Source organism: Molothrus aeneus, chromosome 3 (assembly GCF_037042795.1).
Source record: "Molothrus aeneus isolate 106 chromosome 3, BPBGC_Maene_1.0, whole genome shotgun sequence".
In the NCBI taxonomy this organism is placed as follows: domain Eukaryota; kingdom Metazoa; phylum Chordata; class Aves; order Passeriformes; family Icteridae; genus Molothrus; species Molothrus aeneus.
In genome coordinates, this window is record NC_089648.1 from 48578038 (window position 1) to 48594876 (window position 16839).

Below are 16839 nucleotides of genomic sequence, written 5' to 3' on the forward strand. Positions count from 1 at the left end.
ATTTCAGAGCACACTCCAAGGACTTTAGAAAATAATTGAATCAACCCATACTATAAAGGTAGAAAACTACAAACAGGTTACTACAGAAAGTAACTGCTGAGGGACAATTCTCAAAGTACAAAAAATTTGTAAGAAACAAGAATAGGTAAAGCCTTACAGCTGATCCTTGTCCACACTATAGGCTCTACTCTCCAGCAGAAGAGCAGAGGCATGTTAAGGCAAGGAAATGTTGCTCAGAGCAAGTACAGAACACAGCAGGAACCATGAATGATTTGGGTGAGATGTGTTTAAGTACAGAACTGTGTTCTGCAAATGTTAAATTCTTTCTAAAGCTGCTCGCAACAAGGGATGAGTGAAAATATTTGACAAAATTAGGATTTTTTGTTATATTTTGTATTGATATTCATTTTAAATTGAGTTAAAGAACAATAAAAAGGTATTCATGTTTAAATTCAACTTATTTTCTTACACATATACTTCCCATGGGCAAGCAGATGTTCAGCCATCTCCAGGAAAACTGGGTTCCATCATGTGTAATGGTTACTTGGGAAGACACACATGTAACTTTAAACATCCCCCTTTCCTCTTCCTTCCCCCAGCTTTATATGCCCAGCATGACAATGTAAGGTATGGAATGTCCCTATGGTCAGCTGGGGTCACCTGTCCCAGCTGTCCCCTCCCAACTTCTCATGCAACCCCAGGCAGGTGGGGTGGGGTGAGAGGCAGACTCTGTGCAAGTGCTGATGAGCAGTAACTAAAACATCCTTGTGTTACCAACCTTGTGTTCAGCACAAACCCAAACACGGCCCCCTTTGAGCTACTGTGAAGAAAATTAACTCTACCCCAGCCAAAAGCAGCACACTGTCTTTCGAGGCACTTCTGACCATCTCATAGCTCTTATGTGCACGTAGAGCTTTAGAGCTGACACTGGGTACAAACATGCTATAAAAGTGAGATTAAAAAAATAGTTTAAAGAAGTTATTCCGTCACTTAAGAGCTCAGTGTTCCATTTTATTGTGGCTCAAATCTCTGAATTTAACTTTGGTGCTTGAGGGAGGCATTTTTGATAATTATTTATTTTAATATCTGCAAGTTCTTTCCAATGGTACTGTTTGGGAAAAAACAGAACAAAACAATGCACCTCCCCTCCAAAAAAAAACCAACCAAAAACCCAAAAAAACAAAGCAAAAACAAACAAGCCAAAAAAGTAAAACCAACCAAAACCACACTCAGTGCAGTAAAAAGGCCTTATGAAATTGCAGGGTAGACAGAAACTTTGGATAAAGCAATATGGCATTTTCAATATTCATCCATGACAGGAATTCCATTTTGAAATCTCATGTGACAAACCACGTGCTCAGCCTTGGGCAGGTGGACTTTCTAAAACAAAGGACTGGCTGAATGACACACCTGGGAACAAAAACATCTCATACTGTAAACCACCCCTGTGGGTGATTTTAGATCAGTTTCCAAAAAGAAGCAGTGTAATATTAAGTAATGATATTAGATATTAGTGTCCTGTATCTGTATTCTTAGGTAATCTCAAACATTATTTCAGTGTCTTAGTAAGAAAGCTAACAAATAACAAAGGATTCTTCATCAGGAATGAGGAGATAAAAGACATGAAGCAAACAGAGCTAATGGTGAGCAATGGAGCAGTTATGATGTCCTGAAATAACTCACAGAGCATCGTCCCTGTGAGCATCGATGCTGTGCTGTGGAGATGGGAGCACAGAGCTGAGCCTTCCCAGAGCACAGAGCTCTCTGCTGGGGAAGGCTGCTGCTCCCAACCCTCACAACAGCTGTCTGCACCTGCTACTTCCTCCTCACAGAGCAGTTCCACCTTGCCCCTCATGGTACAAACAACACAACCAGTTGCAATAGCAGGCAGAGGAGCTGACCTTCCTCCCAATATTTTATTGTCAAAACCAACACTAAACAGAAGAGAAACTGTTTTCCCTGCATTAAAAGAGGCTTAACCAAAAGATTTAAAAATTCAATATTAAATCCTTTTTTAAAATTTCATACATCTACTCTCAATTCCCTTGTTTTTATATTGTATGTCATGCCCTTGAAACAGGAAATAGTTGCTCTCATTTGAAGCAAACCTGGATTGACTGTAATGACAACTGTTTTTAACCCAGCCCTGCTAAAAAAAAATCAAAGCAAAAAAAGTAAATGTGAGAAATAAAGCCAGCCCATTTTTCCACAAACAGTGAAGCAAATGTGCTGAAATCTCCCCAAAAATAGACCAGCATAATTTATAACCAATCCTAAATAGCTCAAGATCAACACAATTTGAACCCGATCCTAAATGAATCCTAAGACTTAAAACTGAAGCTAAATGTAACTGCCTATTTCATTGCTCTCCTTCTTGTTGCAAGTGACTCTGTATTGATTTCTAGTAAAGAAATTAGAGAAAATCTGAAGCAAAATTTTAAGCAGACCATGAGTAACAAGAAGAGTTTTCTATCAGAGATTGACTCTTGCTTCAATTATGCGAGAAAATGAAAATATAAGTAGAAATAAATATTTCAAACAAGTTTTATTTGGTACTTACATGCTATATATAGTTTTAAAGAAAAACTACATATTTTGGACACTTCAAAATATTGTGGCTATGTACATGGAAAACTAAAGAAAGCAAGAAAGGAACCCAATTCATTTTACTGTGTCACAAGTTACTATTGAAAGCACTCTGACTGAATGGCTATTTTTTCCTTTCCATAAATATTCTGGCAGATGAAGTCTCTTTCATTTTATTTCCATTGCTTTTGTCCCATCTCCTCTATAAGATGAACACTCGGCAGCAGCAGAAATTTCTTCAAAACTCCTTCGGCTTTTGTCTCAGAGGATCTCTTCTGCTAGCACAGACTTTCTGCACAGCTTCCTAGAGGCCTCACTCAGTGCTCACCAGAGGCAAGTGCAGGAATCTTAATGGAAAATTCTCTGTTAGCAGGAGCTGAGAGCCCATGAACCTCCATTTTCCCTACCCAAGGATCTTCTCACTGATTCAGAGAGCAATGCCTCAAGCCTTTGGCGATGCAGCAAACGCAAACACCCAGAGCGAGCTCTGCCTCCAACAGCATTGTTTAGCAAAGCACAAAAACGTGCAAGGTTTTACAGTTCTGCACAACAGCAACCAAAAGTGTGGGATGGAACAATGAATGACAGTAGAAATCAGCATCAAACTAAAGAGAAAGCAACCTGCATCACTCCCCTTATCACTCAAGCTGCACTGCTTTATAAAAACCACGCACTACATAAAAAAGCACAATGACCATTTTCCATTTGCTCTGAAACGAGCAAACCCCAAAAATCCCTGAACCTGCATCATCATCCAAAACTCAAATATCCCAGGTTTCACACAGTCTTCAAAAGTCTGATAAGGCAAAGGAAAAGTCTTCCATCATTGGGAACAGCAGCAATTTACAGGACTCAAAACAAGATATTTCCTTGTATGTGTGTGCACGCATGTGTGCACATATGCATACACATCTTTTATAGTATTGTGAACATGGATGTAACTAAAAAAAATCAAGTTTGCAGTATCTTTTTTGCCACATTTGTCTAATTTATTCAATCAAATGATTTATTTCTGTACTGAGCAAAATTCATAAATACATAATCTAGGAGAACAATAGGTTATCCTCTTGTCTATGAAAAAATAATGCTTTCAAATTTTCACATTTTAAAACCTTTCTTGTTTTGTGTTTTTAGAGAAAATGTGAGAAGATCATAGTGACGTCTCAATTTACAGAATGTCCCTGTAGGAATTACATTTACAAGAACCTGATACAGAAGCCTATAGTTCGCCCCCATAATTAGAGTTCTCTGCAATAACATTTAAACCAACAGGTTTAAATAAAACACCCCATTAACTCTACTTGTAGAGCAATGAGGCATTTATTTTTCAAGTATTAGAACCATAAAGTGTAAAAGATTCTTTGCCAATTTTACAATTATGCCTTTTAAACCAACACCCACCTTTTTTAAAAACAAAAAAGAATCAGTCCCACCACCCAAATCAGCCCGTTACTTTCAGATTCCAGTGTCTTGTGTCTTAAGGAATGCAGAAATATTCATTTACTAACAAAAAAAGCTTGTTGGAAATAGCCATATTAAGTAACGCACATGAAGCATGATTTTTCTAGTGATGAAAGCTATTAGAATGGTGATCCAAGTCTATTCCCCTCATTTCTTCTGCTGGTTTTACTAAAGTCCTTCCAAAAAAGATATTCAATAAATCTTTAAAAAACTGGAGAGAAAAAATAAAACACTCCTTCATAGCATGGAAGAAACTCCACTGACTGCAGAGATGCTCATATCACCTTTGGTTCTTCAGAAGAAACAATCAGATCACTTCTAAAACAGAAGGTAAACATGACAGGTCAGAGTGGCAATTCTTTCTTCAAAATGTTAGGTGCTTATGCAATTATTTTAATGGGAGATGATTTTCCTTACATTTTTAGGCCAGAGAAAAATACAGTGCTATCCGATTTAATTTGCTAAATCGGTATTTGTTTACCTAGCATTCTTGCAAAGTTATGATGTAATTCAGAAAAACCCAGTGTCCTGGAAACCATCCCTCGATGCCTGCAAGAACTTGATGAGGAAAGCATATCCAGAATTTCAAAAAGTAGTTTTTAAGAAGTAGTTACTCCCCTTCTGCATGTGCATGTCAAGCACTGCACTTGCAAAACTGGAACCCAGCTGCTGATCATAAGATCAGAACAGCAGCTGTCACCTATCACTTCTGCTTGAAAGCACAGGGCAAACTTTTCCAAGCAACTTCAAAGGGCACAAAGTAAAGCATATGTGAGAAGCCCTCATCCAGGAAAGGATAAGGCCTCACCACCATTGCACTGCATCTGTATGTGCCCAGCATGCATAGCTTTACAAAGAGATGTGCTCTTTGTATTGATTTGTTTAGAATTTAAACAAATTAAATTTGTTTAAAATTTAAACAGCGTTTAAATATTAAAAAAATAGAGTTCAAAAATCCTTAAATGAATAAGCTTATCAATATAAGCTGATTGATAGCTCAGAGACTTCTCTCAATTACAACAAATTACAAGTGTTAGTGAACAACGGCAAACCTACCTGCTGTTTGATGTGTTTGAACACTATCTACCTGAGGCAAAAGAGTGCCCTTATCTTCAAAGGCTAGAATTGGATTCAAAGGAATTTCAGGACTGTTGCTTCCATCATTGTTCATAGCATCCAGCCGGGATGGTTTAGAACCAATAGGCAGGTTCATGATCTCTTCAAAATTATCATTCTGCATAGACATTCCATTTTCATTTGCATTCTCCTCTGGATTGAGATTGCTGAAAGAGAAACATAGCAATTTTTCCTTAGGTACTTTATCTAGAACAGAAGTTTAGTCATCCTCAAAGCAATAGTACAAATGGAAGAGAAGTCTGCATCGATCCCAAGCATTCTTTTAGCCAGTGAAAAGAAAACTATGCTTCTACCATAGTAGGAAACAATGGTTTTGCAGCCAAGTACTTGGTATTCCTTCCCTCAAACCCGTGGGATAGTAGTTACCTTTGGTTACATGATAGCCAGAACTACAGGGTGGACACTGCAGTCTGAGAAGCAACTGCAATGGGAATCAGTAAGGAAATCTCTGCAGCACCACCACTACCTGGAACCACCCACATAATGCAATTTACAGCTCCTAACATCTTTTTCAGATCTCATAACCTTTGTTGTACCCTTCCTCTTACTGCAAATCAATGTAATCACCCTTGGATAAGATCACTGTTATTTTTATTATTTCTTGGATCACCTTCTGCCACCAGTTTTGGAGCAGCTTCTTCTATATGCCACTTATCCAGAGAAAAAACTCCCTTTTCAATATAGTGCTCCTTTCATTCCCTTCTCTCATAAAAGATCTTAGAGGCCATTTCCAAGGCACTACCCAGCTCCACACTTCTCCTGTTGATCACATCCAAGCCAAAAGAGCCCTCTCCCAGAACCCCTCGTCAATCTGGACTTTCGTTTTCCATCTGCCATGTGACAAAGGTACCTTATGAGCGAGCTCCTGCACATCTCCCCCATCCAGAGCAGCACAAGCACAGACACTCTGCATTTACATGTACTGTCCCCAGATGATATTGCTCACGTCTCGCAGCCTTGGGCCTCCCCTCCCAACCCCTTTATTGGGTGCTGCATCGTCAAATCCTTCTGACTCTGCAGATGGCATGTCCTATCCTGCCAGAGAGGAGAAACTAAGGTGCTACGTCAGTGAACAGGATGACAGTAATGGAACCATAAGCTCCTCAGGCAAGAGCAAGTACTCAACAAATACTCAAAAATCTTGTGATCTTTCACAGGTTCTTCCCAAAGCCCTCAAACAGTTAGATCCTGGCAATCCTGGATACCTGTTCCCTGTTTGGGCCCCATTGCAACTATTCAGGTTGTTTAGAAATGTTTTGGCCACGAAGGCACAGATGCAATTTTCCTAGATTGAAACTTGGCTACCAATTTCCTCAGGCCATTTCTCAGAAGGCAGCTTGGCTTCACAGGCTTATTTTCTGACAGCACATTTACTAGTCTTAAAAAGAAACCTGCTTGTAATTGGCAGACAGTATATTTTCATTTGCCAGCTTCTTTGTACAACTTTGCACAAACAATTAAAGAATTGTTTTACAGTATTCCCCTAGAGACAAAAAACAATCATTGCTCTTTTGAAAGTGGCAGTGCTTTTTTATCCAAAGCTCAGATTTCCTGTGAGAATCACATGCTGGTGTTCATATGAAGCCTTCCCAGTTTTTCAAACCATCACCAGTTCTTTTTCAGAAAGGCACTCCCCTTTTTTTCATCTGTGGATATGCTGGGCAAATTTCAAAGTGAAAAATATGTTTCACTGCACTGAGTTTGAGAGCAGGCACAGGAACCCTGCTTGGTGCCACCCTTTTGTGCCAGAGACCCACATGTGTAAGAGGAGGACCAGAATCTGTGAAATGCTTTAGGACTATTAAAAGCTGCTTTGTAATGTATGGTCATTAGTTCATTATTCACTAGAAGGTATCCTGTTATTTACTTTATCTCCATATACTGCCAATAGCCATATCAGAACTAGGATAACAAGCCAAGTTTGATGAATGGGTTAGAAAGAGGTGGAAAGAGAGCAACTGCTCATTCATACAAATTAAAAAGCACAGTAGTTCAACAAGTATTAGAGCAATGAAGAACCCTTTTGCTTCTGCAAACAGAATTTTTCTACCCAATTTATCAGCTGACTTAGTGAATAAATAAGTTTATATTTCTTCATAGTTTATGTTTATGTGCCATGGCACTGCCAGTATTACACATGGAGTTAGAGCATAATTCGTTCAGACTTGAATAATGTCTTTTGAGACAGAGGAGTCTACAATCACAAAGGGGGTACAAAAAAGGAAATCAGAACTATAAAGATTCTAAATTTTGTGGTATAAAATCTTCTAGAATCTATGCTGCTTGATCCACCTAAGGACTGGAGGAGCAAATTTAGACTAAACAAGGGAAATAGAAGAGTGGAATTAATTTCCAGTGGACATCTTAGAGGCCACAAGCTCAAAAGGGGATTAGATGAATTCCTAGGAGATTGGTATGCCCTTCAGCTTCTGGTAATTAGCAGCTTAGGGAGTACTTGAGCCTATGGTTGCATTTGGACCACAATGCTTAGCAACCCTTCATTGGCCAGAGGATCTCCTGGTAATTACCTTTTTTTTTCCCCTCTACATTGTGCTACAGGCCATTAAAACAAAGAACACAAAAAAACAGAAAAGGTTTTTGACCTGCTACAGCTGTTCTTACTGTCTTATGTTACATTCTTAATGTTGTCTAAGTGTCTAATGCAACACCAGAGATATCCTTTTCAGGCATACAATGTTGCAGAAAGAACTGGATAATTTTGGCATTCTAACATATTCCATAAGTGTGCGTGTAGCAAGACACTTATGTAATAGAGGAAAAAAAAGTTGCTTAAGTTGTTGAGAATGCATTTCCAAACATAACAGTCTTGCAAGCATCTGAAGGACATCTCCATGGCAGCTGAAAAGTATCTCTGCAGCTTCACATTTTGACCTGGACACATCATTATTAACAAGACAGACTGGAGGATGTTGGGAAAAGAGGAGCCAGTTTAATTAAAGAAACTGGAACTGAAACTTTAAACAAAAATTGAAAATTACTGAAAATTATATCTGTTGTAGATAATTTTAGCCAAAACTCTATGTAGACACAGCCTGAAATTAGAATTTGAAGAGACTAAAAAATAAAGAAAGCCAGAATTTAGTATATCTGCTTCCGATCATTCATCAGAAATCAACACTGAATAGGAAAAAAAAATACAGATTTGCAGGCCTTTGAAAAACACTATTTTCACAGCTGTTACTTCTGATATAAAAGGAAAATGTCAGTCACCCCATTTATTGAGAGGATTTTTGCAGAGGAGACATAGATAGACATTAACAGCAAAATGTATTCCAGACTTCTGGATTATTTAAATAAATGATGCTTATTTTTAATCCACTGAGACAACAGCACTGAAACCAGCCAGTAATGAGGAGCTTTCTTTTCCAGGACAAGATATGAAGGCAATCACACAGACCAACTGTATATTTCTAAAAACTGGTTATCTAACCTGCCCAGACCCAGCTCCATGCACCCAGCATGGAGACACGTGAGGTGAACTGCACTCACTGAGGTGTTAGCACTGCATTGCAAGTGTTTGTAGAAAACAGCACAGAAAAGAGGAATTACAGAGTAAGTACCATAAGGAAAGTGCTGTCAACATAAACCACTGTAATGAAATAACTTTTTCTAAGAAGTAGCGGGCATGATCTATCTTGGGCAAAGAATTAGGGAATGGAGTATAAACAAAAAATCTGTAAGTGGGCTATGGATTAGGCTTCTGTAGGGTTCTGCATCACTCCATCCTCTCACCCACACAAGCACATGACACAAATCCCCCAGGTAACACCTTTTTAACTTCTGGTCAGAAACCTCAGCACTCTTGTCCTTAAAACATGAAGAAGTATTTTTCAGACAAAAGACAAATCTTGCTGAGGGCCAAAATGAGGTGCTCGCTCAGGAGACAACCTGCACCCACTGCCCCTGTGTGTGCTACCATGTCAGGTGTATCTGGATGCCAGACAACCACAGCACACAAGACACAATAGCAGTGGTGTTGGCACCTGTGGCTTTTACCATGTGACAAAAATCTGTGGGACACTACCAAGTGCTTCAGGCTTCACCTTCCCAGCCACTGTGGACATACCTCTGAAGAAGACACATTCCAACCTGGCATGCCAGTTTTCCCTTCCACAACCTCACATGTGCTTCCTACTTTTGTCAGTGTTCCTCAATCTCATTTATTCATTCTTCACTGTGGTCATTCTGAGGTTCCTTCCATGCCGATTATAATGGTACAGGACAGCACTCATTAGTGTGGCACATTTTATATTTCAAACATCAAGGTGCTTGTAAGGCTGGGAGTGATTAACATTTTAATAGCTGCCCAAGACAATTATGAGGCAGCTCTGTGCAGCTCATCCAATGCACCTCAGTGTCACTGACAGAACTTCCTCAGCAGGAGCATCCTTGTCAGCATGACAGCAGGCTAAGATCCCCCAGGCATATGGAGGGATCGAGAAAGGGCAAATTCCTCCTTCAATTAGTGCCAATCACACCCTGAAGCATACTGTCCATTACAGACTGCACAATGGCTTCCCATATTCAAGTTTTTCCATGCATATTCTGGCACTACCTACATAAAACATGAAAGGACTGCGAGATTATTTGGCTTTCTGCATCACTAAAACTAAAATAACTGACAGCTCATGCTTATGTAACAGACGTCACTCAGTTCAATAGTCAGGTTTCAAGCTTTTCAACAATTTCTCAAAGTCTGAGTGGCTTGCTTCATGGCTACAGAGCTCCCAATGTATAATATCTGCCTCCTCCAATACTCCGTATGAGGAACAAAGGTGTTTTTTTTAAATGCATAACCAAAGTGACTAAGCTTGTATCTCACACAAAGGACATATGTACAACACCACTTGCTAATACTTCAAGCAGTTTAGAAATCAAAACATCTAGGCTGAAACCACAGTATTCATTATTTGAATTAAGAAAAGCAGTGCAAGCCCAGAGTGGGTTTTATGAAGCTTAATTCAGGGAAAGAAACAGAAAAAAATTCCCTTTCCATTAAGTTTCAATAAATGTAACAACGTGTTTGCTGCCAAACACATTGTTCCAAATGCTGCAAAGAACACGTTCTATTTTGTAAAAAATTCTTCCCTATCATTTAGCAAAAATCAGTTACTACTCCTTGAAATATGACAAAGTTCTTTCCTTAACAGAGGAAAGGATGAAAACCAGGAAACAAGGCAGATCGAACAGTTGCTTCTTATTTAATTAACAAACTCATGGGTCTGAATATGATTTATTATTCCAGCAGCCCTCTCCCCCAGCCAGGGCTCCCCAGTGACACCGGGCAGTGTTTTACCTGTCCACGCTCCCGGGGGGCTGGTGCGGAGGGCTGGCGGCCGCGGTCCCGTTGTGCGGGGGTGGCACCTCTGCGTGCTGCAGCTGGGGCCCTGCTGCTGGCTCTGGGGGACATGCAGGGCTGCCTGCGACTGGGCACAGAAAACAGGGTTGCATTAAACCAAGCAGCAGCATCTACCCTGTAAACTGGGGGAAAATATTTTCTACAAAAGCCAGCACAGCCAAGGCGAGTTACAGTTTTAAAAAAATAGAGGGTTCGCACACCCCTCCCCACCCCTCTACCCAATTCCATCTCCTTTGTCAGCTTTTTGGGCATACAAACCCTGTTTCAGGTCCAAAGTAAATGTCAGAAAGCCAGATTTCAAAGCCATAGCATTGTGAACAAGAATAAACCTTTTACAATCATATGCACAATTCCAACATATAAGCCAGTGGGCAAAAGAGGCTGATATCTGATAGAATGCTATGCTGGCACTTTTCAAGTAGCAATAGAGAATGGAATAGAGCAAAACTTGGATATTACTAATTCCATACACTGGTATTTCTTGATTCCAGTGACTGGATGGAACTGAAAAGGAAAAGGAAATGAAGAAAAAAAAATCTCCATTGGGAAGGACACTTCTTTCAATAAGTACCAAATGATTACTACAAAACATTGCAGAGAGCAACATAAAATGAGGTTATCCCTGTCCCTCATGCCAAGACCACGTAATACATGTTTCTGGCCTGCCTTGTGGCTTTCTTTTAAAGTACAACTACAGCCTTCTGCATTGTATTTAGAGTCCCTCTATTCATATTCAGGTCAGTAAGAGGAAGCAACTGCACCCCACCCTGCTAACATCTGCCACAGTAATTGCAAGGACAATTAGTATTCATAGGCTTGGACACATTTATCTACATTACCCAAAACCTCGTCTGGTAAGCCCCTCCTTCAGCTGCTCAATTTCACTGTACTCCAAATGTCTGGGTAAAGACTTTTATACTGAATGTCTTAGTGTGACCTTTGGCCAGTTTTTATATGGAAGATACTAGAAATAGAGGTTTCTGTGCTTCTACAAATTGAATAACAGGAAAATATTTTTGCTTTAACATTTAGAAGGAAAAAGCAGAATAAACAGAAATGTGGAACAATCTCATATTTTTGAAGCAGAGGCCAAACAAATGACAAAAAGCTGATGGATTTTTTTTCATTGTGTGATTTGCCCATTCCCATGTATGTCTCCTCAGGTTTTGGCAAACAGTAAGACTTAAGAAAAAATTTTAAAAACAAATTGTTTGTGGAGAGTCAGGCAAATTCATGTGGCTGGCATATACCTTTAACTCAATGGTACATATAGAAAATGCAAAGTCAAACAGTAGAGCAGCCCTGAGGCTGAGAGCAGTTTTCTTTTTATTCAGTCATTCAAGGACTCTGGCCTTCCCTTGGGCCTGGGGAAATGGAGATCCGAAGTTTCCTCTGCCTTAGGAAACTGATAGAAGACTACTTTTTGTCTGTCTCTAGAGGGAAAGCACTAGCCAACGGTTGTGGAAGCCTTTATAGTTTCAGGAATTCTTTAAATGGTTTATAACACCTTCAACAGTGCCCAAAGACAAAGATGGCATCCCAGATGAGTCCTGTATCAGTAGCTCACAAACCTTTTCCCCTTGAGATAATATGTAAACAAAGAAACACAGGTAATGAAATCTATGTAAAAAAGGTTTCCTGACAGTACTAATTAGAGTGTTCACTTTAAAAATCAAGAAAAAAAGTCATCCATTAGTCAGTGCTGCTGTCTTCCCTGTTACTCAACCCAAATTCAAAGGAGAAAAAGATTAATGTCATTTAATATGTTATGCTACAATAGGACAAGCCATTTGATAGCTTGACTTCAGTATCTTTAAACACTGCTAATTCACACCTGGTGATTGTTGAATATAAGCTACATTTTATTTTTCTTCCTTTATTATAAGTATATAATAAAGGAAAAAAATATATATTCTATATAAGATTACCTAAAAAGAAACAGAGGGAATGGAGTAGAAGGAAAGCATAAGAGTGTGGGTGTGACAAGACTAAGCTTTTATATCAGCTCAATTTTGTCAAAAAAAGAAATAAAGACCAAGTGAATAAGGCAGCAGGTGTGGAAGAAAGAAGTCACAGGGAGATATTTAGAACAATAAATGCTTTGTTTTAATGACTAACAAGAAATAGTTTTTTTTTTTAAGAAAGTGGAGTAAATCTGCAACAATCACATCTGAAATAATATAAAAAACAAAATGTAGAATCAGTTTATTTTGTGATTCAAACCACAAAAGAATTTCTTTTCACTATATAAGTAATTAAACTTATTAAGAAAATTCCTTTTGCTAAACACCAATGTGACAAAGTTGCTAAAACATTGGACTCATTTAGTAATGGCTAACTACCTACACAGAAAGCCTAAATAATTAATGTCTGCTAAGATTTCATCTATATTCCTCTCATAGTTTTTATTACTGCAGTTAGTGTGCCAAGTTTCAGAACTGTTTCTCAAATCATTGTGCTCAGTAGGCATTTATTCACCTGTTGTGCTCAGGGCACAGTTAAACACAATACCTGCTTCTCCAGTAATATTTGCCTTTGATATATGTCCATTTTGCTGGTCATTGGATTTCTACAAAGGAAGCACAGTTTTGTAAATTAAGAATGGCACTAGGGAAAAAAACAGAAACGTGTTCAACATTTACACATGTTAAGTAGCAGCACTGACCTTATCTACAGCTTCTACACGCCTAGTTCTCTTCATGATCTCCTCAAGCCTCTACAATGAAATGTAAAGGAGAAAAATAATGTTTGGTGGCATTAATTTGAATATCTTTCTTCCAAACCACAACTGCTTGTCATTTATCAGCTGTATCTATTTATTGCAAAAAAATGAATTATTTATTACTGTTGGCAATATTCCCTTCATTGTCACATCAGGCCAATGAGGACTGCAGCCTTTCTGAGAGCACATTTACATCATTTACTTCCTACTGCTCAGGTGGAAACAGACTGCTAAGGCACAACCAATCACAGTTTCTCTGCATGGACTGAGTTACCTTCTTCCTTTCCAAGCGCTCTTGCTCTTCTCTTTGGAAATGCTTTTCACGTTCTAATCGAATCCTCTCAGCCTCTTCCCGCAGGCGAGCTTCCTCTTCTTTCTGTGTTGGTGGTAAAAGAAAAAGAAGCAAGGAAAAATAGGAGAGGAATGACAAGTTTTATACTCTATATCTAATTATGTCTGTCTACAACACCCTGAAAACACACTTTTGAGGTTTACAAGTCACCAAAAATCTTTTCAGATGGAACTGCGTATTTCTTGATTAATTTCCATGTTTTGCATAGTATTAAGAGAGAATAACTAAACAATGGACATTATGTTTGGTTCCGTGTCTGTTCAAGAACATGGCAGATGACAAAAAAGGAATAAATTTTTCTAGCCTTCAGCCTTAAACAGCAGCCAGGAAAGTATTAGAGAGATCCATATTTTGTGTGGTGGATATTTCTGAGAGTAAAACAAATGCAGCAGAATGTTTTGTTTGGCCAACAGAGTAACTGTTTAACAGGATCAAGGGCAAACAGCCACAGGCCCATTTGCACAAACTTTCCATTTCTGCTTTTTTAATGAAATGCAAAATTTGCCTGGAATATACTGTAGAGGGGCCTTGCTCCCTGCCTGGGACACTATTATATGATGGAACTACTACAATAGATAATTTCTTGCATCTCTAACATCCAAAAAAGCCTTGGCCCTGTTATATCTTTGAGGGCTAAATTGAGTTAAACCTCAGTTTAGCATTTCAAAGAAAGTAGCACAAATCTTCTGGAAAAGAAGAATGGAATTTCTCAGCCATATCCACTAACACAGTCCTTTAAACATTTATTATCAGAAGCATACATTTATACATCAGAAGAAAAACCTCGTGTCTACAAGGCAAATTGAAGTGTTGGATTGTGGAAGAATAAAGCACATGCAAGAAGTAAGAGGACATGTGAGAAGAGAAGAATCCAATCCAGAATGCTTACCACAGCCTCTCCTGAAGTCAGTAAACCAACATTATGCCCATCAAAAATGAAAGCACTTGAAAAACTTAATTTTCATTTATTATGTCTTTTGACTAATTTCTGGAGTACTGGGCCAGATAAAGGTTCTCCTTGGTTTGATTAATTCTACCCCTTCCCACCAGCCCCACACAAAAGCAGTATTTGACATAGGATTAGAATTCAACACAGTGAATAGTTATCTTTAGATCTGGACTTGCTATAACTCTTGGGACAAAGAATCCTCTGGTATAACAGCATTTATCAAAATTCCCCAACACAACTATATTGATCTTTTCATCCTAATTTATGAGGAATAAGAAAGGATTTGTTCAAAATACATTGAAAAGGGAGAGAGGGAAAAAAAAACCCCAAAACTCAACTCCCTACCACATGTTTCTGTCAAGTAGAAAGATCTCTGCTCTTTGAACTACTCTATGGAATGAACTCTGTCCCAACACTTTTCAGATAGCATTTAAATTGTAGCTATTGCTCTAATTTAGGAAGGGAAGTGCGGCTACATCCACTTTGCTGCCAGCTAGACTGGCCCAGAAATTCCAAGAGGGAAGCATACTTGTCTCTGAACACGCTCCATCTCTTCTTTCTCCTTCTGCTCTCTCTCTTCTGCCTGGCGGCGCAGCCGTTCCTCCTTTTCCCGCTCCTCTGCATCCTTCCTTTGTTTTTCTGCTTCTTGTCTGCGAACTTCCTCCTCCTCTCGGCGAGCTCTTTCTTCAGCTATCCTCTGTGACAGCTCCTCTTTCTTTTGTCTGCAATCATTAAATAAGCATAAGAAAAACAGGTAATAAAAGTAGGGAGAAAAGCCAAACGACCAGGTTCCTGATCCAGCACTGCTGTCCCAATTTGATAAAGGGTGCACTGCTGTCCTATTCTGTTCTGCTTCCCATAGAGGCCAAACATGAAGCCCTATGGAATATAAAAACCTTTGCAATTCAACACCAATACTTTTCCTGCATATCTCTGCCTAGTTGATGACTTGCATACTTTCTGAGTCAGAAATAGTATCTTTGATTAATACATTCTGCAAAACACTCCTTTCTGCTATAATCATATTTTTAAAAGTATGCATTTTTGTCACCCATCTCACTTCATGGCAATGATTCCTTGATTTAAAAAAGTATCTAATTCTGCCAATTTTTGAAGGTTTCCTCCCAACCTTACTAATGGCTCCTCATATCCTTGTGTTATGAAGCGAGTGACTTTTCCCTTCACCTTTGACGTTTCCCAAATTATTTAGGACTTTTTAGCATACCTTCCCAGCTGAAGAATCCTCACCTGCTTAGTAGATTTTTATATGGGAACTACTTTGTGCTTGTGATCTTCCTTGATGTCTTTCTGCACTTATTTTTCTAATTTTACTAATTTAACAATTGTAAAGAAAAAATAAAACTCAACATTCAAAACGTAGATTTATCTTGGGGTCATTCAGAATGACATTTTCATTTTGTTCCAGAATATGTTTCACATATTCAACTCCAAACAAGATCTCTTCCCTCAGAGATAATTCACCCAGAGACCAACACCAGTAAAGTTAGGATTATTTCCTATTCCTACATTCCTTTATGCTTATTAGTACAGCAATTCAGCTTCCATTTTGTAAGATATGTCTCAACCTGTTCACAACTGACTTATCTCACTGGAGACCAACATCATCTCACTGGCCTCAACTCCTTTCAAGTTCTTTTATGAAGGCACTGCACAGACACTGAAAACTCCTTTCACTGTGAAAGCTGATTATCTTTACTTTTTATTTTTGATCTTTCTGACTTAGTATTTATTCACTATATTACTCTTACGCCACAGCAGCTTTTTTTCTTTAAAACTCTTTTTGAGAGTCAGTGTCGTGAGCCTTTTGGAAAGCCAGGCTTTTTTAACTAGTTCTGCCTTGTTCCTATTAGCAAAGTGGTTTAAGAAATCCGACAAATTCCAGAGGCATGGCAGCCCTCCAAAAAAACACAACTTGTAGACTTGTAGCCAGAGTCATGAGTATTCTGATGGGCTACTCATTTGCTATTAGAAAGTGAGATGTAACATTAATTACCCTCCAAAACTTCTGCGAGGGTGTTGGGGGTGTCTTTATTTTAAACAAGAAAACAAAGAGGTCTAAGTCACACCTAAAGCACCACCCACAACAGAGATCTTACAACTCAAAGTAAAAGACTGATCACAAAGTTGAAAACAGCCGTGCAGAGTTCTCTAGCCAGAATAAAAAAGTACAGCTTAGTTAATCTCTGAGGAAAAAAACGAATCACAACTGCAAGGATCTACTCTCTCCTCCT

General features: G+C 38.8%; 1 protein-coding gene across 7 annotated transcripts in view; it reads right to left on the bottom strand.

Annotated features, from left to right (window-relative positions):
- Positions 1-2526: 2526 nt before the first annotated feature.
- Positions 2527-16839, bottom strand: part of MAP7 (microtubule associated protein 7) — a 109637-nt gene continuing 95324 nt past the window's right edge. For 6 of the 7 annotated variants that reach the window (XM_066546870.1, XM_066546869.1, XM_066546867.1 and 3 more), the window contains 7 exons: positions 15117-15309; positions 13561-13662; positions 13230-13280; positions 13076-13133; positions 10502-10631; positions 5104-5330; positions 2527-4365 (listed from right to left, as the gene is read on the bottom strand). In XM_066546870.1, coding sequence (XP_066402967.1) covers positions 4355-4365; positions 5104-5330; positions 10502-10631; positions 13076-13133; positions 13230-13280; positions 13561-13662; positions 15117-15309 — 772 coding nt within the window. In that variant the 3' untranslated portion in view covers positions 2527-4354. Of the gene's footprint in view, positions 4366-5103; positions 5331-10501; positions 10632-13075; positions 13134-13229; positions 13281-13560; positions 13663-15116; positions 15310-16839 lie in introns of those variants that run through there. The other variant, XM_066546873.1, reaches the window with a different exon arrangement.